The sequence below is a fragment of the Trachypithecus francoisi genome, unplaced genomic scaffold (genome assembly GCF_009764315.1).
Source record: "Trachypithecus francoisi isolate TF-2019V2 unplaced genomic scaffold, Tfra_2.0 Lachesis_group3, whole genome shotgun sequence".
Taxonomy (NCBI): Eukaryota; Metazoa; Chordata; class Mammalia; order Primates; family Cercopithecidae; genus Trachypithecus; species Trachypithecus francoisi.
In genome coordinates, this window is record NW_022681468.1 from 138,167,848 (window position 1) to 138,193,877 (window position 26,030).

Below are 26,030 nucleotides of genomic sequence, written 5' to 3' on the forward strand. Positions count from 1 at the left end.
CAGAGAATAATTCTATTACAAAAGAGTGTTAAATGACTCTGTACATGATATTTCTTCATGATTTCCATTTCATTGTACAGACTTTTTCATGATTAAAACATATATACTACACAGTAGAATATCAGATTGTTTACTTCAGTTTAAACACAATGTGAGATGTTCCACTTGTGTGTGTATGCATACATATATACATGAGCACTAGGATGTACTTGCAACAATCACTATCATTGTTTCACATGCCCCAAGGGACCCCTGAAATACTTATAGCAAGAGCTATGTTCCTGGGTTTCCACATGGGTAAAGCTTTTGAGTGCATGGACTGACTTAGAGTTGAGGGAGGTGGAGTAGAAGGTGATGGATTAAAGTCTTCTCCTGTAGTCCCTTAATTTTCACTAAGCCCAGTAAACACAAGGGCTGACTAGACAAAATGAGCACCGTCCTTTTGCTTGTCAAAAGCCAAAGAGGTGATACTGCCTTGTCTCCTATTTCTGGGTATATCTTTGCTTTGAAAATGGGAGGCAGCCAGAGAAATCACACAAAAGGGCCAGCCCTCTTTTGCAAAACCTCCCAATTGAATTTCGTGGGTGGTATAAGATAATTTTTCATTATAAAGGGTAATCTTATAAGGGTAATGTTAATAGAAAATATTCAATTTGTAACTAGGAAATACAGCACTTCAACTGTGGTCATTTGTTGAGATACATAATAATTTTCATAAAATTCACCTGTGTTACCCTTTATGTAATGGTACCTACTACACAGAAAGCTGAACTATAAAGATGAAACACACAGGAGGTCCATTCCTAACTCTGTACCAAGTATGTTTCTGTAATATAAAATTGTTTATGGAACCATAAAAAAGAAACATAAGATTTCTACCTTTAGACTTAGAAATCAAGAGAGGAACTACACGTGAAGAATCCATTTCCAATCGACCTGCAAGCCCTACTCATTTTTACTTCCTGAAGAACACATTCATCTTTTTCCCATCTCCAACATTATTACTTTGGTCCAAACTATGATCCAAGCTTGCTGAGACTGTTACATTAGCTTCCCAACTGTATCAGTTGCCTGATATTTTTTATCCTTCACCACCAGCCCCTCTATCTGTCACCCTAGCCTCATCTCATACATCTTCTCCATTCCAGTCACACTGAACTTTTTTTTCTCTCTTGTACTTGCCACATACTTCCTTCTACCACCAGGCCTCTATGTGTGTGGTCTCCCTTCCCTGGAATGCTCTGCCTATCCATTTTTGCAACTCATTTTTCAGATTGTAGCTCCATTCCCCCAGGGAAGCTTTTCTTAACCTCTCATCACAAGCTCTTACAGTGTGTAGCATTTACCATTCTTTTAATATGGTATGATTATTTGATTAATGTCAAACTGCTCCTATTCCTACCAGCCTGTGTCATGAGGGCAAAGACCACATTTGTTTTGCTCATTCTTGTATTCCTAAGCCTAGCATAGCACCTGAAATCTACAAGTTGTCTCCAAATATTTACTGAATAAAGTAAATGGTAGAATGCTTTTAAAGATTCTCATTAAGGCAAATTAATAAAAAGTAACTTTACTTCTCCATCAATAATGCATAGATGTATATATTGCTATTTCATTTGCTATTTGCTGGTAATGGAAGCTGCACTACTCTACCTGCCTGCTCAAGCCCATGTGACACACACAGTCTTAAATATGATAGCTGAAATCCTGGCTCCTTAGAAAGCCTTTTTTTTTTTCTTTCTTTTTTTTGGAAGGGAGACAGGGTCTTGCTCTATTGCACAGGCTGGAGTGCAGTGATGTGATCATAGCTTGCTGCAACCTTGAACTCCTGGGCTCAAGCAATCTTCCTGCCTAGGCCTCTGGAGTAACTGGAACTACAGGTGTGCACCACCATGCCCCCGGCTAATTTTTAAAATTTTTTGTAGAGGCAAGGTCTTGCTATGTTGTCCAGGATGGTCTGGAACTCCTGCTCTTAAGCAAATCTCCCTTCTAGGATTACAGGTATGAGCCACTATACCCGGCCAAAAACTGTCTAACCACAAACTAAATGACAGCTAGCTGGTTTTAGAGGCTATAAACCCATGAACCAAGCTTCATTAGAAATATACTCTAATCAAGTAAGCTAATAGATCATAATTACTTTTCAGATAAAAATTTTCTTTAATATGATTGTCACTAAAAATGACATGTTTCTCTCTTGCAGTGCAATTTTGCTGTAAAATATATTCTCAGCCTTGGGGGGTGGGGCAGGGGAAAGCTTTTGCTAGGCTGGCTGTCTTCTGGAGATAGATTTTTTTTTTTTTTTTTGGCAAAAATGCAAGAGTTAGCAAACATGTACACTGAATACAGCAGAAGGACAGTAAAACAGTCCTCCAAAATATAAGGTACCACACACACCTTCAACCTACTTCCTGAGACTTTGCAAGTTACAGTGGTGTTTCTCTGGCTGAAGTAGCTGCTACTATCCTTGACCTCTTTTCTTACCTGGTTCTTTACCAGAACGCTTTCCAAAAACATGTCACCCAACAAACAGATGCCGTCAATAAACATCATTTTTCTCCTAGTCTCGACTAACAGTATTGCGGTTAGGGGAGTTGCGACTGGGGTTGGGGAGTTTGCAAATGACATTTAGAGGCTAATCAAGCCTCCCCACACAAGAAGCAGGCCATGGATTTACAAATAAAAAATAAGCCATCAAATTTCAGACTGATACCATAGTGCATGAGTTGGGAGGAGACTCAGTGTGGTTTAACAGAAAGACTGCTAGACCACCAGGTATCAATGAGGCAGTGAGGGACCTAGTCCCAGCTCTTTCCCTAATTGTAGTAACTGAGGTAATTTCTGTTTTCCATCTGTAAAACAGAGGGCATGAACTAGATCAATGCTTCTGAACCAGTAGTGTTTTTGTCCCCTAGAGGACATTTGGCAATGTCTGGAGACATTTTTGGTTGTCAGCTCAGGCGGAGGAGTATTAATCATGGTTTTCAGTCTGGGTAACATAACGAGACCTTGCCTCTAGAAAAAATTTTACAAAGAAATTATCTGGGTATAGTGGTGCTTGCCTGTAGTCCTAGTGACATAGGAGGCTGAGGTGGGAGGATCGCTTGAGCCAGAAGTTCAAGGCTGCAGTGAGCTATCATTGCACCACTTCACTCTTGCCTGAGGAACAGAGTGACAACTGGGCCCTAAAAAAAGTCATGTTTTTTATTTTCTGAGTTTTATGATGCTTTCACATCTTGGGGCCCTGCTAATCCTGGAGACCACTCCTTCCAGGGCTAGCTAGAGAGCACTACTCTCTATCAACTTCCCCTGGAGCACACCTTTCATATGCAAACCAACGAATTCTCCTAACCACCTCTTTTTTATCTAACTCTCACTTACCAAGCCAGTATTTCCCCTCCCCCTAAATCACCCAGAGCCAGATACTGGACAACTAGAGACTAGTTACATAGCCCTGAGCCTGTTAAAATTATTCAAACTATCTAGTCCTAAACTTGTTAAAATCTGCCTATCCTGACTCACCCATTCATTCTCATTGAACCACAATAAAGGCTCTTGGCCATGCTTGTTCCTTGATCCTTTTGCCTCCTGACCAACCTGGGTGCTTCCCCATGTGCCTCTGTGTGGCACGGTGTGCCTCCTGCTCTTGGAACTGTAAGTAATAAACCCTTCTTTCAAGGCAGTAGTCTCAGTGTCTGTCATCCATTACCAAACCTGATTAAAACAACATCCTAGGAACATTTTAAAACAGGAGGAGTGTGCTACTGGCCAGGGATGTTGTTAAACATGCCTCCGATGCACAGGACAGCCCCCCTACAACAAATTATGCAACCTCAAAAGTAAATAGTGTCAAGATTGAGAAACCTGGACTAGGGACTAAAGTCTTATGCTTTTTCCAGTTTATTTATTTATTTATTTATTTTTGAGATAGTCTTGCTCTGTCACCCAAGCTGGAGTGCAGTAGTGCAATTTCGGCTCACTGCAACCTCCACCTCTCTGGTTCAAGCAATTCTCATGCCTCCGCTTCCCAAGTAGCCTGGGATAGCGTGGGACTACATGCGTGCACCATCATGCCCAGCTAATTTTTGTATATTTAGCAGAGACGGGGTTCACTATGTTGGCCAGGCTGGTCTCGAACTCTTGGCCTCAAGTGATCCACCCACCTCAGCCTCCCAAAGTGCTGCGATTATAGGTGTGAGCACTCGTCCACTTTTTCCAGTTCTAAAACCATTTGATTCAAATAGGTCTAATAGACTGAACTGCCTACAGAAGATATTGCCGTGATGTGATAAAAACAGCATTGTTATCCTGAGTAATTCCCCTCCAATTAGGTGTACTGGGAACTTTTCCTTATAATAGTAATTATGGTTAAGGGATTTGATCTATGGTATAGACACATCATCCAGTAACAAGAACAATGTTATAAAATGAACTCCATCTCAGTCCTTAGAGGATACTTAAAATCAACGTCTTGGCATAAAGAAATGTGGTAAATAAAGAAAAGAAGCCTAGCAAACAACCATTACCTTTAGGACCTTCAGGTTCTTACCTCATTGCCCATCCCCCGACATATCAGGGAATAACAATTCAAGGGTCATGGGTGTCTATCTAAGCCTTGTGTAATTTATAAGACAAATAACATCCACCTTGCAAGTTAAAGCCTACATACATATATTCAGGTCTGCTCCACAGTGGACTGCTGTATTGTCAAGAAGTTACTTAGATCTGTTCTACTAATGACTGGAAACTTAATCGATTGGGTCAGCATCTTTCAGAAAGGGAACAATTAGATTTAGGGTCATGAAGAATCTTTTAGAGGCATTCTACACCAAAGCCACCTGGCATACAAACTCGGAAGAGACGGAGGTTGGCGTGTATCAAAAAGGTAATCATCTGCTGCCTTGTACTAAAAATATCCCTGCCTGCACAGAGGAGAAAAATTTCTTAGAGGAGGAAAAAATTTCAGGAGATGTTTGAAAATAAGGATACTGGAGTGTAGTTTAGGACAGTCATGTTAGTAAACATATGGAGGCAGAAGTGGGGAACTGGAGAGGAAGCCAAAAGCAAATTGATTTGGATAAAGAGGACGAGGGGGTAGAAGGTGCCAGAGAAAAGTCATGAAAAAGCTCAAAGGCAGCTACTGAGTTTCAAAGAATTTGAAAAGTTATTTCATTTCTCTTCATCAGCTAGCACCTACCTCTGGGTCAAGATCATCCAAAACAGTTTCCAGTTGTTTCAGTTCTGTTTCTGACAGATTCCCAAGGAGCTCATCTTCATCAAGGTCTTTGTACTTTTCTAAGTCCTTACGGAATGGCAGTGCCATGATTTACAGTGTAGCAAGTCACTTAATTTTTGCTGTTCAGTACAGTCAGAAGTGATCTCTACTTTTTCTTAAAGCTATGGAGAGAAGAAACAAACACATTTTAAATAGTAAGTCATCTCCACCTACTTAGATCTAATTCTTAGGTTAAGTGAAATGTAATTTCCATGTGTCATATATTCTTTGATCATATATCACATGCTATTCTTCTTTATGAATCATTCAATGTCCTTTGCCTTGTGTTGAGAAAAAAAAAAAAAACAGGAAAAAAGAGGGAAAAGATAAAACAAAATTCAAATCCATTAAGGCAGTCACTTGACAGAATTTAGAATTTCTAATAATTAAATTTTAGGGGGAAAGAAATTATGTGCCAAAATAAAAGTTTTCCATCAATGGCTTTCAGATTATTTTACCAGAGTACTTTGCTTCAGCACAATGTGTTTAAGGTACATTTGTTTTACTATATATTATTTGGGAGAACAATATGACTCAATATTAATATGGGGGGATATCAATACATTCCACATGACAGGAGTAGTCTCGTGCCACTAGGAAAAATTTTCTTTTGAAAAGATGCATTTGAAAATATTTTTCTGAGGTGCTTTTAAAGGAAAAAATATAGCATTCTGAAGATGTTTGAGTAAAATACTCAAAATCATGCTGGGATATGTCACCCACTGATTGACAAGGTTGGTCGGAGGGTCTGACTATGGGAAGGGACCATCATCATTTCCTTACTGTGTGATCTCTCCGGGACAGCTATGAGGTTAATCAACAAGCAGGTTAACAGAAGCTCTAGAGACACAGAAGTTGGCATATATCAAAGAGCTAATCATCTGTTGATTCGGCAGGATTGTTCTATAGGAAAGGCGAAACCAAGGATTTCTGTATATTCCAGTCATATGTACGAACTGTCTGTCTCATAAAATATATCTAGTACTGGGCCAGATGCAGTGGCTCACATCTGTAATCCCAGAACGTTGGGAGGCTGGGGCAGGTGAATCCCTTGAGCTCAGGAGTTTAAGAGCAGCCTTGGCAACATGGCGAAAAATACGAAACATCAGCCAAGTGTGGTGGTATACACCTGTGGTCCCAGCTACTCAGGAGGCTGTGATGGGAGGATGGCTTCAGCCCAGGAGGCAGAGGTTGCAGTGAGCCAAGATCATGCCATTACACTCTAGCCTGGGTGACACAGCAAGACCTTGTCTCAAAACAAAAAAAAAAGTACCTACTACCTATGGAAATAAACGGAAATAAATACACTTTAGACTTAGTGATTTGGTTAAGTTTTTCTTTTTTTTTTTTTTTTTTTGAGACGGAGTCTCGCTCTGTCGCCCGGGGTTGGAGTGCAGTGGCCGGATCTCAGCTCACTGCAAGCTCCGCCTTCCGGGTTTACGCCATTCTCCTGCCTCAGCCTCCCAAGTAGCTGGGACTACAGGCGCCAGCCACCTCGCCCAGCTAGCTTTTTGTATTTTTTAGTAGAGATGGGGTTTCACCGTGTTAGTCAGGATGGTCTCGAACTCCTGACCTCGTGATCCGCCCGTCTCAGCCTCCCAAAGTGCTGGGATTACAGGCTTGAGCCACCGCGCCCGGCTGGTTAAGTTTTTCTTGACTGCAAAATGCTCCGTACTTCAGTTTGACATATTTCCTTTACCACTCCTGCCCTCAAGTTTTCTCAACTTAATATTTTAGTATGTTTTTCCTGCAAACCAGTAACATTTTAAGGCTCCTTTGATGTGTTTCCATCTCCCATGAATGGAACTGTTCAAAGTGTTTAGAAAGGCAGGCTCACCGCAGGAGTCTGACAGCAACTTGACTAGCAACCACCTTAGGTCCAACAACAAGCAAATGGGGGAGCTTCCTGCACGTGTTCGTGGTTGAGAACCTCCCCATGGGGTTGTAGAGTTTGGACCTCATTGTAGAGATAATTCAGGAACACAAAGATCAGCTCCCCGAATTGGAACAGCTGGAGCACATTGGACTGTTCAGTCATGCAGAGATTAAGGCTATCATTAAGAAGGCTTCTGATCTAGAGTAGAGAATCCAGGGAAGAGCCCTTTTTCAGGATGACTTTACCAATTATGTTCAATATGAAATTAATCTTTTGGAACAGATCCAGAGAAGAACATGCATTGGATATTCATTTAAGAAGGATGAGATTGAGAATTCTGTTGTACACGGGGTACAAGGTGTTTTCCGACGTGCCTCAGCAAAGAGGAAAGATGATGTTCAACTTTGGCTCTCCTATGTAGTTTTTTGTTTGTTTTTTGAGGCGGAGTCTTGCTCTGTTGCCTAGGCTGGAGTGCAGTGGCATGACCTCGATTCACTGCAACCTCTGCCTCCCAGGTTCAAGCAATTCTCCTGTCTCACCCTCCTGAGTGGCTGGGACTACAGGTGCCCGCCACCATGCCCGCCTAATTTTTGTATTTTTAGTAGTGACGGGGCTTCACCTTGTTGGTCAGGCTGGTCTCAAACTCCTGACCTCAGGTGATCCACCCGCCTCGGCCTCCCAAAGTGCTGGGATTATAGGCGTGAGCTGCTGTGCCTGGCCTCCTATGTAGTTTTTTGTAAGAAATGGGCTACTAAAACTCAACTTAGCAAGGTATTTTCTGCCATGTTGGCCATTCATTCCAACAAGCCAGCTTTGTGGATTATGGCAGCCAAATGGGAAATGGAAGACTGATTGTCTTCAGAAAGCGCAAGGCAACTATTTATTTGGGCACTGCACTTTCATCCAGAAGGCCCTAAACTTTATCAAGACTATTTTAGAATGAGGCTGATGCATGCTGAAAAACTGAGGAAGGAAAAGCAAGAATTTGAAAAAGCCAACATGGATGTGGAGAATCCTGATTTTTCTGAAGAAATCCTTAAGGGCGAGTTGGCACGGATCATCTACGAAAATTCTGTAAGCATAATTCGAGGTGCAGAATTTCATGTGTCACTGCTTTCAACTGCACGGCGATTTGACTTTGCCAAAGGTCTACAAAAAGAAATTTATGATGAACCTCAGGCTCTACACACAGATGATCTTCTCACTTGGGATTATGCGGCAAGATGAGAATTAGAGATGAGTCACAAACAGGAGAAGAGCAGCCTACAACGAAGTAAGACAAAGCAGAGGAGGGCCAGAAGGAGGAGAGATGTTGTGCCGTATATGAAGAGGTAGTGAAGACTCTGCCAATGGAGGCCATGTGGAAGTGTTACATCACCTTTTGCTTGGAAAGATTTACTAAGAAGACAAATAGTGGGTTCCTCAGAGGGAAGAGGTTGGAAAGAACCACGACTGCATTCAGAAAGGCACAAGAACAAGCTTCTGCCAGAATTCCAATATAAGCAGTTAACTTGAGTTGTTGCTGTGCCATAACTTCCTGAGGGAAGCTCTGGAGGTGGGAGTAGCTGGGACTGAATTATTTAGAGACTCTGGGACAATGTGGCAGATGAATGTGCATGTGCTGATTGACTCAAAGAGCCCTGACATAGCCATGCTTTTTGAAGAAGACTCTGTGCACCTGAAACCCCAGGTTTGTCTGCCATTGCGGACTTCTTGGCAGAGTGGAATGAAGATGCCAAAAGCCAAGAAGACACTGAGGCAATCTTTAAGAAAGTTCTCTTAGCTGCCACAGGTGCCAACTCAGTAACCCTGAAGGATAAGTACCTGGATTGGGCTTATCAACATGGTGGCTACAAAAAAGCCAGAGCTGTGTATAAAAGTTTACGGGACAGTCATGCATTTTCAGTTGACTTTTTCAGGAAAATGATTCAGTTTGAAAAGGAGCAAGAATCCTGCAAGATGGTGAACATAAGAGAATATTATGAGAGGGCTTTAAGAGAGTTTGGATCTGTAGATTCTCATCTTTGGATGGATTATATCAAGGAACCACTGAACCACCCCCTTGGTAGACCTGAGAACTACGGACAGATCTACTGGTAAGCAATGAAAATGTTGCAGGGAGAGTCAGCAGAGGCGTCTGCAGCTAAATATGCTATGCAGACTGGCTGTTTGTGAAGAGGAAGAATACAGCCAGCTTTGTGAAACAGTATTGCAAGCCCTGTGGGCAAATATGTATTATGAGTCCATTTTTGTAATTTGTTCAGAGATGGCAGACAAGATGGCTGTCTGATTTCAAAACACACCTTAATTTTAATTTTTTAATTTTTTGATTGAAAAAATTAATCACGATTGAAGACAGGGTCTTGTCCTGGCTGGTCTTAAACTCCTGGATTCAAGTGACCCTCCTGCCTCAGACTCCCGAGTAGCTAGGATTATTGGCACAGGACACCATGCTCGTGATGCACTAATCTCTAATTCTAGGAAAGAGAACTGCTGATTTAATGTTGAGATGTTGAGGCCAGATCTACCATAGGTCCTAAATGTTTTCCAGAATACATGGAAAGCATACGACTGGGTTTTACTTATCCCAGTTCAAGCATGAGTATCTCTAATCTAGCTAGGAGCCAGTTAAAATGAAGAAGAAAGTACAGTTTTGTTGGTTTATTCTGATCATAAAAGATACATGTTATGCATTTGTTCTGGAAAATATGGAGGCAATAGAATAGTGTGTCAAAAAAATAAAAAATCCTGTAATCACAGGAAAAAAAAAAAAACAAGCAAATGAACAGAATTTGTCTATGCAGATATTACATTGCAGGCAACTTGTGTAACTGCCCAAGACAGGTCTGGTTTACACCTGTTTTATTGGTACCTCTTCTGGTTTACTGGTTATCTTGAAATTTTTTTCTTTCTTTTTTTTTTTTTTTAGCAAATTATTATCATTGTCATTACTGTTTGTTAAGCCTCCATTTTGTACTTCCAACTTTAAGATAGCAAGCTTGGCCAGGCACAGTGGCTCACGCCTATAATCCCAACACTTTGGGAGGCTGAGGTAGGAGGATCACTTGAGCCCAGGAATTTGAAACTAGTCTGGGCAACATAGTGAGACCTCATCTCTATATAAACTTTAAAAAAATAGCTGGGCATGGTGGCACACACTTATATTCCTAGCTACTTGGCGAGGGTGAGGTAGGAGGATCGCTTGAGCCCAGGGGTTTGAGGCTGCAGTGAGCTATGGTTGCGTCACTGCACTCCAGCCTGGGCAACAAGGTGAGACCCTCTCTCTAAAAATAAATAAATCAATAAATAAGCAAGCTTACAAGTATATTTACAGTGTATTTTCTCCATTAAAAATAATACAGTCTGCAGAGAAGATTCAATGGAAGATATCAGCACTTTCCAATATAATAGCCATAAAATGTAATTTTGAAGAAGGTAAACATTTTAAGGGACAAAAATAAAAAATAAGACCACTTAAAAAATTTTTCCCTTTATAAAAATACCAATGACATGGTATTTCAGACAGATAAGGGTAAGAAACTGATAAAAGTATATAAATATGTACCAAGAATAATTTAGTTCATGCTATTTCTTAAATGTTTGAATAATGACTATTTTAAAAGTTTTTAATGTGCTTTAATATTTTTTGAAAATTTCAGTATATAAGCCAATTTTCTCAATGAATATTTAAAAATAGACATAGATATAAGTTTAATTATTTTATGCATCCCTAACTTTACTTTCAAGAATGTCCTAGTATGGGTCATACATTCAATGGTCATTCTAACAGGGCACTCTAACAGGCAATATGATAGGAATGAGGTATCAGGAGCAAAGGCAAGCAATGCTGTATGCCACCCAGGTTCTGTAAAATTGGAACATGACATTCTACATTCCACGGAGAGACTAAATAGCTTACACCAATACATTGCTTCTCCTAATGCCAAAGTAAAATCTACTACACAAAGCTTGTTTACAGTATTGCTTAAAGAATAAAACGAACACCCTGCCCAGCATAAAAGAGAAAACATTACTAATACCGTCATGTTCATTTCTCTAGTTGCATCTCCCCCTCCAAAAGTAGCCACTCTACCAGATTTTGAATTAATCATTTTCTTACTTTCCTTCTGAGTTTTGCCTTATTTGTACATATCCTCAACAGTTTTAGATCTGCCCCTTTTCTTGCATGTTATGTAAACAGACTCACAGAGTATGCACCCTTCTGTGACTTGCTTTTTTCATTTAATGTTGTTCGTTGTTTTGAGTTGATGCTTAGAGCTATACTACTTTCTTTTCATTTCTATAGAGTATTCTATCCTATAAATGAATATTTAAGTTGCTTATAGTCTCTCCTCTCTATTTCTCTGCTATAAATAATCTTGTTACCTCTTTCCTGGTACACATGTGTGAGAGTTTCTCTGACGTTCAAATCTAGGAATGGAATTGCTGGGAAAAGGATATGCTTATACTCAACTTGATTAGGTAATGCCAAACTACTTTCAAAGTGATTGCATGAATTAACGTTCCCAGCAGATTCAGCACATGACAATTCACATTGCTCCTCATCCTTGCTCATTGTTGGTATTATCAGTATTTATTTTTGGCCATTCTGGTGGTATTTCACTGTGGTTTTAATTTGTATTTTGCTGAATTATGATGAGGTTGAGCATCTTTTCATATGTTCATTGGCCAATGTGTTCCTTATTGTGTGAAGAATCTTTTGCGCATTAAAAAAAAAAAATGCCCTTAATATATTCTTTGTTGGTTATATGTAACAAATCTCTTCCATTTTTTTTTCTTTTTCCAAGTCTTATCAAGTTTATCATGGCATATCCTAGGGGAAAACGTTTCTAAGTATTTCTCATTTTAAAAAAGTTTACTTCTTTAGCTAGGTTTTCCTTTCCAAAGCAGTGGAAAATGAATTTCCTTCAGATTCAGATTATAGAATTTTGCCATAAGGCAAGAACTTCTGGGTAATACACCAAAGTTCAAAGTTTCAATTCTGCTTCAATAAAAAGCAAATAACTGCCGGGCGCGGTGGCTCAAGCCTGTAATCCCAGCACTTTGGGAGGCCGAGACGGGCGGATCACGAGGTCAGGAGATCGAGACCATCCTGGCTAACACTGTGAAACCCCGTCTCCACTAAAAAAATACAAAAAACTAGCCGGGCGAGGTGCCGGGCGCCTGTAGTCCCAGCTACTCGGGAGGCTGAGGCAGGAGAATGGCGTGAACCCGGGAGGCGGAGCTTGCAGTGAGCTGAGATCCGGCCACTGCACTCCAGCCCCGGCGACAGAGTGAGACTCCGTCTCAAAAAAAAAAAAAAAAAAAAAGCAAATAACTGTTGCTCATCCTATCTAATGATGCTCAAAACTTACCACTTTTTGTTTGGTTTGTTTTTGTTTTTGTTTTTTAAGACAAGGTCTCATTCTGTTACCCAGGCTGGAGTACAGTGGTGCAATCACGGCTCACTGCAGCCTCTGCCTCCTGGACTCAAGCGATCTTCCCACCACAGCCTACCAGGTAGTTGGGACTGCAGGCATATGCCACCACACCCAACTAATTTTTGTATTTTTTGTAGAGACAGTGTTTCACCATGTTGCCCAGGCTGGTCTTAAACTCCTAGAATCAAGTGATCTGCCTGCCTCAGCCTCCTCAAGTGCTGGGATTACAGGTGTGAGCTACCCACTGCACCTGGCCACTACTAGCATTCTTTCCTCAGATGTTCCCATTCTCAGATTCTCTTAACTTGATTTTACCTTCCCTCTCAACTCTCATCCTTGATTGAGGAACATGTGTATTCTGACAATATTCCAAGTGCCAGCAGGAGCTCAGAAACTGCTTAGGAAGGGAAGTTCTGGAAGGAGTGCTTTGCTTTTCTTTCTGTCCTGGGATGACATGTCTCTCGTTTGTCCTTTGACATCTGTCTTCTAGAAGAGGAACAAATTCTGAGTGATGAAGAGGTGAAACCAGTGTGCTAGAAAAGTACTTTAAATCTACACTTTGTCTACAGAAACTTTTAATCTCTAAGCTAATGTATACTGTATTTCATATAAAAGTAAAAAAAAACTTACATTGCACAAGAATATGGGAATTGGTTTCCAAAGCATAACATTCTCATGATCATTTAAGAAAAACACAACTTTTTGTAAAGTTCTGCAGGTAAGTTAGGCAAAGTTTAAGAATTTTTAATCTGGAATTCTGGTATGTTCAGACTATTTTCTTCTTAACTCACTTTTTACAGCAGTGTTTCTCCTGCTTTTGACTGCATCATAATCTCCTGGTGGGCTTGTTAAAATACAGATTTCTGGGCCCATCCCCAGCATTTCCTGATTGGGTAGGTCTGGGGTGGGCAGATAATCTGCATTTGTAATAAGCTCCCAGGTGGTGCTGATGCTGCTGGTCAGGAACTATACCTTGAGATCTACTGCTCTAGGGGTACTCCCCCTCATCAGTTCTGACAACTACATCTCATACTGTGTGGCAGAGTGTATTTTGTTTAACTCAAAATGCTTCGAAGGCTGAAGAACTTTGTTTAAATATTCCCCAAAGTCTATGGGTGCTGTTGCTTTTCTTCTTTCCACTCACCCACTGCTTCACTGAACTTCAGCTTAGTGGAGGCTATACTTAAGGACATCAAGAAACTCCTGGAATATTTTCGGCCAAAAGTCTTCATCCATTTACCATCTTCCTTTTCATTTATCACTTATTTCTAGAATCCCTGTTTTTCACACTGGACTTCCAGGACCATGCTAATTTTTTAATGGAATCTCAGCAATCTCATTTTGCTAAGACTTTTAAATTTTAGCTTTCTATAAGAATAATTTCTAAAAATTAATAGCCATATTCTAGATCCTTTGGATCACTTAAAAAGAAGCAATGTTGTGGAATTTCAGTTGCCACATTTACATTTATATTTATCATTGCACCAGCACCTGGTAGAATTGCTTTAATTGTTTTGATTGTCAGTTAACACTAGGAGGCCCGACAGCTTTTTTCCTTTAAAAGGGATCTATATATAAGTTTGAGAAGTGATGTTCTACTCTATTCAACCAATCTCCACTTATTTTCTTCAAGCTTTATATTTGTATAGGGAGTAAGGTGTCAACATTGACTATATTTTTTAAAATGTGGAATCATATGATTCAGAGAGATACTCTATGAGTTGTTAACCTCCATTTCACCACCATTTCCATAGGGCGGGCTCAGAGTTTTCAGATTCTTATCTGTTCTGTCTTTAATGTATACATGTGATCATATTGTTCTCTAGTCCAAAAGCCTTATATAATTCATATTACCCACAACAGGGTTAGGCAGACTACAGCGGGCCAAATTCGGCCTGCTGCCTGTCTTTGTAAATGTTTTATTTGAACACATTCACATTCATTCATTTATGTACTACCTATGGCTGCTTTTGTGCTACAATGGCAGAGTTGAGTAATTGCAACAGAGACCCGATGGCTTGCAAAGCTAAAATATTTACTATTTGGTCCTTTACAGAAAAAGTTTGCCCATCCCTGACCTATAAGAGAAAGTCCAATCTTCTCAGCATAAGATACACAGTTCAGATGGCCTGGGTGACAGAGTGAGACTCTGTCTTAAAAATAAATAAACAATAAAGAAGGCAATATTCTTCTCAATGTTCACCAAGATATCTTCTAACTAAAATTTGGCTATTCATGTAACTTTCCTCACTAGATATTAATAAACTGATATTTTGGCTCACGTATAAGTCTTTTTTATGAGTATGGTTGCTATGGGCCAGTTTTTAAGAGATTAGACACCTACCAGTTGATTGAAATTGTGTCTCGGTAAAGATAAAGCTGTGAGCCATCACCTGAAATCCTATCCAGAGCTACTCCATAAAGACACCCCTCAAACTTACTTCAAACAACAATGATTGGAGTTAGTCTTTCACCTGTTTCTCTCACTAGCCATTGTAAAGCTCTTGAAGGGCAGAGGATCTCTCCTAGATCTCATTCCTCACTGGGCTGCCATTGCGAGGTACAGTACCTGGTAGTACACAGCTAACACAAATTTGATATACTTGAATCATACATCAATCTCTGCTTTCCCTTCTTTGGTAGTTCCCTCTTTCTCCTCCAGCTATGTAGTGTCCTCTTGCTCCCAAACTCTAATCCCCTTATCACAACTAAACGGGGACTGAAAATGAGTTTTTGACACTTCTGTTGATCCTTTGTAGACCCTTCTTCACCTTTTATTCCCTATCAACTCATTTGAGCATAAGATTCAGAGTTCTCTGCTGTCTAATCTCCCCCAGTTAAAAACAAAACAAAAATATCTGATCATCAGTCATCAGATCTCTGAAATTAAATGAAAATTTGATTTTTTTTTTTTTAGGTAACCAAATGAGTTTCCTCTTCAGGAGACACCAGGCCTCAGGTTAACTCCACTTCAGGTGCTGGAGGCCTTCTCTTCAACTGTGCTAGGCTTAAGACTGTGTTATGTTGTCTTTTCCTCATTGGCTTCTCCTAGGATTCCTGGGTGCTGAATCTCCACAACCCACTAGATCAGAGAATTTTTTTGCTCTCAAGATTCCCAGACGAATATCTGTTTTTCAATATACTTACTGTTCTTTTGACATATATTTTTGAACATTTCCTACACCATGAATTATTTGTTCTAAACAACATGCATAAGCAGTATACAAGACAGACAAGTTTCCTGCCCTATTTTAGAGGTGGCATACAGACAAAAACCAATGAATAAAGGAAGAAGGTAATATGAGACAGCAATAAGTACTATAAGGAAGAAAACTTAAAGCAATGGAGGTCGGGAGGATCAGGAAGGCTAACTTAAGTGGCTCAGAAAGACTGTGCTGAAAGATGACTTTTGAGCTAGGACCTAAGGTCTCTAAGCAGCTCTCTCAGCCTAGGACTATGCTAACAGCTGCAATCTAGGTGAGAAATGACGGCAGCTTTGCCTAGGGTTGTGGCTGTGGAGATGGAGAGAAGTAGATAAACATGGTATGTTTTGGAAACACAGTGGTTGGCTGTAGGGGATAAACACACGAGAGGCACAAAGGATGACTTGAGAGAGGCACAAAGGATGACTTCTAAGTCCATTTCAGTTAGTATTTAATAATATTCCTTATTCCACACCTATTTTTTTTTCCTGAGGAGCTGAACATTGTCCTATGCCACCTATATTTCTAAGCCTGCTTTAAAGAGTTTCTTGGTTGATATTTTCATCATAGTCTGTTTTGAGATCCACATTGTGAACGGTCCTAATATGACAGTTTATGAACAAACCCATAATAATGATAATCAACTAACTAAACAAAATCAACCAATCAAAAGTTACTAAATAAAACATTTGCTGGCTGTCCTTAAACATACAGTCTAAACCAAAGAACATGTCTTTTTGTTAATGCCATTTCTGGTATCATTTTTTGCAAAAGATTGAGTCTAAAAAGTAAAACAAGCAAATAACTTGTCATGCCTTAAAAAAAATTTCACACAATTGCTGTTTCTTATTTTCTTTCCAAAATCTTCAATGCTTACTGGTCAAACTGCTGAAGAAGAGTCATGAATCTGACACCCAGGAACCGTAGTGATGATTCCCTTACTCTGAGCTCCCTGAACTTCTTTCTTCTGACAGTCCAGTCCTCAGCTTACCTCAGCTCCACATCCCCATGGTTATCACCCCCCAACAGTCCTTATCCTTACCAATAAGCATGCCCCTCTGTAACTCTCAGCATCTTTGACCCTGTCTCTCTGGAACTCCTCTGGCAAAACTCCACATCTGATTAAAACTAACTCTTCTGGCCGGGTGCGGTGGCTCACGCCTGTAATCCCAGCACTTTGGGAGGCCGAGGTTGGCAGATTACGAGGTCACGAGTTCAAGACCAGCTTTACCAACATGGTGAAACCCGTCTCTCCTAAAAATACAAAAATTAGCTGAGCATGGTGACACATGCCTATAACCCCAGCTGAGGAGGCTGAGACAGGAGAATCGCTTGAACTCAGGAGGCAGAGGTTACAGTGAACCAAGATCGCACCATTGCACTCCAGCCTGGGCGACAGAGCAATACTCGGTCTCAAACAAACAACCTAACTCTTCCTATTCCTCACCAGCACCAGGGTGGCAGATGAAGCTGGAGAAAAAACACATGAACTGACTGGCTACATTTAAAATGTATCACCACTAATGTCAAAGAATACTGACTAATAATTCTAATATTCTAGTATTTCAAATCTTAGTCCAGTCGCTCTCCTACTCTCTTAGATGACTTTTTTCTACTTCTTTTTTCTCAAACCTTCAACACTGCCTACCCCTCACTCTCTGATAACCTTACCTTAATATTTCACTAAGAATACAGAAGCAATCACAAAATAACATCTGAGTTCCCATCATATCTACAAACCTACCACACCTGTACCCATTACACTCTACCTTCCCTCTTGCTGTTATGGATAAAATGTCCAGTCTCTTACCCAAGGCCAATCCTGCCTCTTGGAACCAGATCCCATCCCTGCTCATTTATACAAGGGTTCCAGTACACATTTATACAAGAGCACAACTATCCAGTACTTGTGCTCTTTTTCTGCTGGACCATGCCCATTAGCACACAGACTGTAATACATACCTCAAATAAAAAACATACAAACTCTCCTTCTACTTCACATCCCTCTCCAGACACTACCCTACTTCTTGGCTCTGCTTTACAGCCAAACTTAAAAGAATTGTCTATATTTGGTACCTCGAGTCCTCTCCCTCTTATTGTCTCAAATATTCTCCCATCTGACTTTCATCCCCACCACTCACTCCACCCAAAGTGATCTTGCCGGCACAGCGCTAAATCCAATTGTCAATTTTTAGTCCTCATCTTTTTTTTTTTTTTTTTTGAGACAGAGTCTCATTCTGTCACCTAGGCTGACATGCAGTGGTGTGATCTTGCCCCACTGCAACCTCTGCCTCCTGAGTTCAAGCGATTTTCCTTCTTGAGCCTCCCAAGTAGCTGGGATTACAAGTGTGAGTTGCCATGTCTGGCTAAATTTTTTTGTATTTTTAGTAGAGATGAGGTTTTACCATGTTGGCCAGGCTGGCCCTGAACTCCTGACCTAAGGTGATCCACTTGCCTTGGCCTCCCAAGGTGCTGGGGTTACAGGCGGGAGCCATCTTCGTCCACATCTTATGAGACCTATCAGACACAGTATCTGGCCATAAAATACTTTCCTCACTTGGCTTTGGGGACATCATTTTTTCTTGGTCCTTCCTCCCTAACTGCCCCATCTCATTCTCCTCTGCTAGTTCCTCCTCATCTTCCTCATCTTCCAATGCTAGAGTGCCCCCAGTACTTAGTTCCTTGGACAGCTTCTCTTTCTATACTCACTGCCTTGGTGATTTCATACACCGATAACTTTTAAATTGGTATCTCCAATCTGGACCTCTCTCCTGAATTCCATACTTGCAAATAACTATCCATGTAAAATCTCCACTTGGATGGCTAACAGGTTTCTTAAATGTAAACATACAAAACAGACTCCTAATTTTCTTCCCCGTACCTGCTCTTGCCATGTTTTCCCCATGTAATAAACAGCAACACCATTCTTTAGTTGCTCAGGCCAAAAATCTTGGAGTCAACTTTGATTTGTCTCGCACTCCACACATGAGCCACCCAGCAAATCTTGCTGGTTTTACCTTTAAAAGTCATATCTTTACCATCTCCACAGATTCCTTCCACTCTGGTCCAAGCCATCATTTCCTCCTATCTGGGCTATTGCAATAGCCTCCCAACTTCTGAAAGCAGCTTATCGGGAACATAAGCCAATAAACACTCCTCTGAATGCCAGTCAATCATAGTCATACTTCTACAGATTATGTTAACCCGCTATGGCCTCAGAAGGTTTGCCAATCCCTGAATTCCACAATTCCCCAAAATAAGAAATTGGCCTGTTCTACTTAGAGAAACTGTGTCTAGCCAGCATTGCTCTCCCTTATTACAGTAAGCATTAAATTCAGCTTTGCCTTTGTTTCAGATATTGACTGGCAGTCTTATCGTTTCATGCTGAAGAAAACTTTTGGTCATTATATATGTTTACTTTTAAATAAAACTATTTCAATGTTGACACATATTAGATAATAGTAGTTAGGATCAAAATATTCCCTTTGGATGAATATCCATGTAATCTTTTGAAGTAGATACGGTTCACTAGCCAACAATTTCCCAAGTATCTGCTCCAATTTACCTCAATTAGAAAAATTCAAATTGACATTCCCTTTCCTTTTTTGTTTGGACATGGTTCAAAATTAATCTGGAAATAATATAACAATATGTTATCTCTGGCTGGAGATTTTAACATTCAAAACATCAAAATACTCTTCTATTTAATGTTAAGGTTGAGTTTCATCTCTGCTGGTTTGAGGAACATTCTCTTTGATGGAGAAGGCTGAGGTAAAGACAGTCATCTATGTATTCTTGGGATTGTTGAGGCTGAGTATGAATATCTGTCAGGGACAATGTGGCAGATTCCTCAAAGGCAAGGGAGTTTCAAGACCTCAAAAGGTCATATCCTTTTTATAAGCTTATAATTCTAAATAACACTAATTATAAACAAAGACTATATTCAGTGACTGTCTTAGCCCATTTGGGCTGCTATAACAAAATACCACAAACTGGGTAGCTTGTAAACCACAGCAATTTATTTCTCACAATTTCCAGAGGCTGAGAAGTCCAAGACGCCAGCAGATTCAGTGAGGTGCGAGCCCACTTTCTGAATCACAGATGGAGCCTTCCAGCTGTGTCCTGAAATGATGGAAATGCAAGGTAGCTCTCTAGGGCCTCTTTTATAAAGGCACGAATCCCACTCATGAGGGCTCTATCCTCACAACCTACTCACCTCTCAAAGGCCCCACCTCCTAATACCATCATATTCATGATTAGGTTTCAGCATATGAATTTTAGGAAGGTACAGACATTCAAACCGTAGCAGTGCCCACCACGCTCAAAGCACTGTATTGGCAAACATATTTACCTTCTAAAAAATGCCCATTTTATTTTAGTTGTATATAATGTATATTACTTTGATAATAAATGGAGGAGGATAGAGATAGGGTCTTGCTTTGCCCAGAATGGTCTCTTGGCTTCAAGTGATCCTCCTGCTTCAGACCCTCAAAGTGCTGGAATTATAAGCATGAGCCACCATGTCTGGCTAAGACTTTTTTAAAGAAAACACACTGGATGCTAAATTTATCCTTTTGTTCGGTTCACTGATTCCTCTATACAGTGAAGCCTAAAAGACAGTATTTTAATGATTTTTGTGGCATTTTGGGGATGCTATCGTTTGTTGACTCAGATATTAGCACAGCTCAGTGAGATAGCTGCTTTGCACACAGTAGTTTGAAAAAAATAGTGGTTGATTATTCTGTGTAAAAGTCCCATGGAAACTAATCAACCTAAGTATGGGATAAACTATGTAGCCCTGTCTTTCCTGCCATTGCTACTAATGCCATCTTGCATTTTTTTTTTTTTTTTTTTTGAGACGGAGTCTTGCTCTGCCACCCAGGCTGGAGTGCAGTGGCCGGATCTCAGCTCACTGCAAGCTCCGCCTCCCGGGTTTATGCCATTCTCCTGCCTCAGCCTCCCGAGTAGCTGGGACTACAGGCGCCCGCCTCGTCGCCCGGCTAGTTTTTTGTATTTTTAAGTAGAGACAGGGTTTCACCGTATTAGCCAGGATGGTCTCGATCTCCTGACCTCGTGATCCGCCCGTCTCGGCCTCCCAAAGTGCTGGGATTACAGGCTTGAGCCACCGCGCCCGGCCTCATCTTGCATTTTAAAAAACGAAATCTATAGATCGCAGAGAAAGCAGTTTGAAATCTGAAGGCGTGCAGAAAAATTTGTTAGGGCTAGAATAAAGGAGATGTAATTAGAAGCAGGTCACGGAGGACTACCTTAAAGTAGAAAGTAGCCAGATCAGTTCTGTGATGATTACAAGAAAATACTCAACAGGTTATTCATATCACCTCAAAAACAATCTTTCAACAAGACCCTGCTGAGAGACTTTGTGGCTCTCCTGTAGGTGCCCCACTTCCTTTTCTGATGAATAGTAGCAAACCAGCTCCCAGTCCTATCCCACCTCCCCTTTTTCTTCTTAGTGGAGCTGCAGCATCAGAGACACAGGGCAAGGTCAAAGAGGAACCAAACCCACTCTGTGCATACCAAAGATGGATGCCAAAGGAGCCACACCCTTAGCATATCCAGTTTCTCAGCACCAAATGTTTTTCAGTTTTTAATTTTTTGGTTTGTTTGTTTAAGAGACTGGGTAGACTGGGAAATGTTTTCTCCCAGTTGTTGCAAACTCAAAATATCTTTAAAAAGAAATGACATCATATGAACAAGTCTCTGACAGTAATAAGGTTACAGAGGCTGGTTAACTGAAAAAGAGACTTCTACCAGTCCTACTGTGAACAAAACCAAATATGATATGAAGTGGCTTACAGGGAAAGATTTATCAGAGCTCAGCCATCAATCAAAATGCTGAATCCATGCCAAGTGCATAATGGTGAGATTAATCTGAGGGTTTTCTTTCTCTCCCCCAAAGGGAAGTATCACCATGACTCATTCTTCCTCTTGCAAGAATTTTCTTAATCCACCAAGTTAGTAAGCATTGAAGAACACATAAAACCTAAAATAAACTAGGCCAGGTCTAAAAGAAATCATGCTGAGAGCAAGTTGAATGTTATGCAGTGAACAAAAGGTATTATTTTTCCTCAGTTTCAATCCTTCCAAATTTCCTGGGCTTCAAACTAGATTTGGTTTTTGTTTGCTTTTTTTTTTTGAGACAGGGTCTCACTTTGTTAACCAGGCCAGAGTGTAGTGGCACAATCATGGCTCACTGCAGCCTCAAACTCCGGGGCTCAAGCAGTCCTCCCACTTCAGCCTCTTGAGTAACTGGGACAATAGGTGCGTGCCACTATGTCTGGCTAATTTTTATTTTTTAATTTTTTAATTTTTTTTGTAGAAATGGGGTTTTACCATGTTGCCCAGACTGGTCTCAAACTCCTGGGCTCAAGTAATCCATCTGCCTCGGCCTCCCAAAGTGCTGGGATTACAGGTGTGAGCCACTGAGCTCAGCCAGTAGTGCATTTTAAAATTTTAATGGAAAAATCTTCAGTCTTAAAAATAGATTAAAAGTTTTTAATTTTAGCTACATTATATAACTCAAGCTCCCTTTCTTTGCTAGAATAAGGAGAACTTTCTGTACCTTCTGACTCCTTGATTGATTACTCTGAAACTCTGTAACAAACTGTGACAAACCTATGTAATTAATAGGATTCAATTATCACCAGAGGAGGAAAAACAAACAAAACCCAGATGAAACCAAAATTCTTGTCTTGTTTTATTTTTTGAGACAGGGTCTCCCACTGTCACCCAGGCTGGAGTGATCACAGCTCACTGCAGCCTCGACCTTCCGGGCTCAACCGATTCTCCCACCTCAGCTTACTGAATAGCTGGGACTACAAGTGTGTGCCAACCATGTCCAGCTAATTTTTAAATTTTTTGTAGAGATGAAGCCTCACTATGTTGCCCAGGCTGGTCTCAACTCCTGAGCTCAAGCGATGCTTCCACCTCAGCCTCCCAAAGTACGGAATTACACATGTGAGCCACTATGCCTGGCTGGAACCAAAATTCTTCAGGAGAGAAAGTCTAGCACTTAGTTAGCTCCCAGCATCAAACTGAGGGTGAGCAGATCGATGGATTTAGGGTTTCTGACTTTAATCTCTTCTTAGTTTCCTAGGCTAGATGAAGAATAGCTAAAATATAGTCCTGGTTCTGACAGGTGACTCTTCCATGTCCATGACAAACATAGCAAATCAAACAGCCTTTTTTTTCACTGAGCACAGATCCTCCCTCAGTCCTTAGGCAGCTACTACCAGTAGATGAGATCTGGCAAAGGTTGAAACCTATTCATTTTATCCCTGAGCCTGATGGACTCAGGTCTCTTCTAATTTTAATTGTCTATGATTTTAAGGAAGCACCATTTAACCCAATCTTGGGGGGAAAAAATACTGACTTGCCTTCATCACTGCCAAGGTGAACAATGTATGAGTAAAAAGGAAAAATATGAAAGCTGAATCATGCTAGATATGCACATACAAAAGCTGAAATACTTCAGGAAAGTGACTTGAAAAACCAGAACCAGATAGACTTAAAAAGTGAACAAAGTAAATAATGAAGTCAAGCATGAGCCAATGTTGTTAAGTAGTAGAGGGAAAAAAAGTTACAGTAGTATGACCATATTAATAAATGCTTTCCTGAAAACTCACCAAATAAAGCAAATTCATACAGCTGATTTTCTATTTTCACATTGATTTCCATAATAAAGTTAGACATGTTTCCACGAAAACATGAATTCCCTACATATCAGAAATCATAGGAATGAATGCAAAAAGTTTCAATCACAAAATTAAATATAAATTCTGTCAATGTAGTATGAATACTAAAGTAGCACATTCATTTCTGCCTTGGTCTTTATTTCCTTTTCTTTTATTAAAATAAATGTAAAAGTATTTACTGTCTCTCTTTATTTTGATTAAATTTTATAACCAAGACACTCACGAGGAGAAGAGTACTGAAATATATTAGAAAAAAGACTTCAGAATAAGAAAACACAGGTTAGAAAAATGGACTTGGAATTTGGAAAGAGGCCTTTGGGAAACAGGTTTCATAAAGGCTTTAACCGCAGAAGGTGATATTTTACGGAGTTTCAGAGGGTTCTCCTCACCCCATCATTTATTGACATCTGTTCCTCAAATGTGGCCTACTTTTTTTGGCCCACTTTTTTCTAGTACCTCAAGAAAGAAAGTCTACTGGTTAACAAAAGACCTCCAAGGTCCTTTGAAATCTAAATAATCAACTTTTAAAAATAAATGCTTGAGAAAAACTCTGGAAGGATCCACAAGAACCAGAGACAAACTAGTTAGCTGAGGATACGAGTGAGAGGGCTCACTCAGCATTTGCTATATATCCAGGAGGACCCCAGGAGTTTTGTACCATGTGCATTTATTAATTTAATTTTTAATTTAAAGGACAATTCAATCATTTGTTGCATTTTGATGCTGTGTATGAAAAAACAACAAATATTATCTCTGACTTTAGAATTATGCATGCCACACTCAGGTAATAGCAAGAAATGCTTTGGTAGAAAAAACAAAGAATGATTAGCCATCAGTCCTATTAGAATTTCAGAACATTATTTAAAAAACAAACCAAAAAACTAGGAATCTGCGAAACGAATAGCAAAGCTCATTTTAAAAAATATGTAATTATATATTCTCCCAAGTTCCACAGCTTTGGACCAAAGGCCCTATTTAAGTGAAATCCTGAAACTGGGATTGAGGCCAGTTTTGGGGTATGTTTTCTCAAAACCTTTTCCCTAAGGAAACATCAAGAGAAACAACTTTAGAAAGTCCTATGCAGGCTCTTCAAAGCCCTATGTCTCTGAGCCCTGCCCCTTCCCAGGAAAGTTCTAGGACCTAGAGAAATTTCTGGAACCTCATAAAGAGAAGTAAAAAATACTGCTTTACTAAGACCTCTGTCACACCAGGCTCTAGACAAGCAAACTGACTCTAAGCTCTTGTTTTCCTGCTCTAACATCTGCATCTTGCCTATAGTCACCTAAAACACTGCTTTTAAGATTTTACTCCTATACTTAGAAACATTTCTTGTTAGGTGTTTGTAGTTTGACAGTTTCTTGGGTGATTTTGATAAAACACCCCTTCCTACTTGCTCTAAGAATCCTCTGCTTTAACCAGGCTAGATTCCTCAGGGCCTCACAGATACCCAAACTTCATTCTCACCTGGCTGCCTCATTGGTTTCCCACAATGGTGTCACTCTTCTTAAACAATCCTTTTTACACCAGGCCCAAATGTCACTTCTCTATCTTTTCCGCACACTGCACAATTCAAAGACTAGCTGAAGTCTGTCCTCTCCAAAGCCTTTCCCAGCTCTTCCAACTCTGACTACTCTTTTTCCTCTCTCAAGGTCAGCAGTGCTCCAGGTGTGGCACACCATATAGCCCCACTGCTCACCACTGAGTCCTGAGTACGGAGCCCCAGCTGGTATGAATGAATGCTCCTCCATGGACCATGCCTCACTCCTACACGGTGAAGGCATTCACATGCACCTTCAGAGACATGGCACACTTCTGACTGACAGATACCACTAGAATTACTCTAATCAACTTCAGGGGCCTGGAGATATATCAAGTTTTATTATCACAATTAATTTTCAGATTGAAAGAGAGTAGTAGTTACAATAGGTTTTTCAAGAGGCACAAGCCTAAAATTTGCATAATGTATTTTGTACTTCATGAGGGAGGTGGGGAATATAAGACCACTCAAAAAGAGATCTGGTAACTCCTGGAGTTAGGGTATAATTCTCATGAGGTGGGATAAAAGCATGAACTCAGCCAACAGGAGGGCAAAAGAGAGTCAATTCTTCAAGAATCACTACCTTGACCCTAGGCCCTAAATGTAGAAAACCTCATGCCTAATGAGGTTCTATGATATCCAGAATGAATAGCTGAAAAATAACCAACAGACAGGGCACTTGTAAGTAACCACACAGCAGCCACAATCAGCATCCACACAACCCACCATAAGCAATTTTTGGAACACAAAGAGAAAGGGCAAGATGACTTACACACCACAGACAGCACGGAAGAGGCTTGCTAGGAAAAGTAATTTGTTATCATCAAGCTGTATACTTAAAGTTGAAGGTATATAAATTATGCCTTGATAAAACCGTCTTTTGTTTTTTTGTTTTCTTTTTGAGACGGAGTCTTGCTCTGTCGCCCAGGCTGGAGTGCGGTGGCGCAATCTCGGCTCACTGCAAGCTCTACCTTTCAGGTTCATGC

At 40.3% G+C, this 26,030-nt stretch overlaps 1 protein-coding gene and 1 pseudogene across 2 annotated transcripts in view; one reads left to right on the forward strand and one right to left on the reverse strand.

The window, feature by feature from the left end:
* TMOD3 (tropomodulin 3) overlaps window positions 1-26,030 on the reverse strand; it is a 79,729-nt gene that overhangs the window by 40,048 nt on the left and 13,651 nt on the right. The window contains exons 2-3 of one of the 2 annotated variants that reach the window (XM_033190106.1): window positions 19,825-19,917; window positions 5,198-5,397 (exon numbers count right to left, since the gene is read on the reverse strand). In XM_033190106.1, coding sequence (XP_033045997.1) covers window positions 5,198-5,323 — 126 coding nt within the window. In that variant the 5' untranslated portion in view covers window positions 5,324-5,397; window positions 19,825-19,917. The remainder of the gene's footprint in view (window positions 1-5,197; window positions 5,398-19,824; window positions 19,918-26,030) is intronic. The other variant, XM_033190105.1, reaches the window with a different exon arrangement.
* LOC117070651 lies at window positions 7,879-9,326 on the forward strand (annotated as a pseudogene).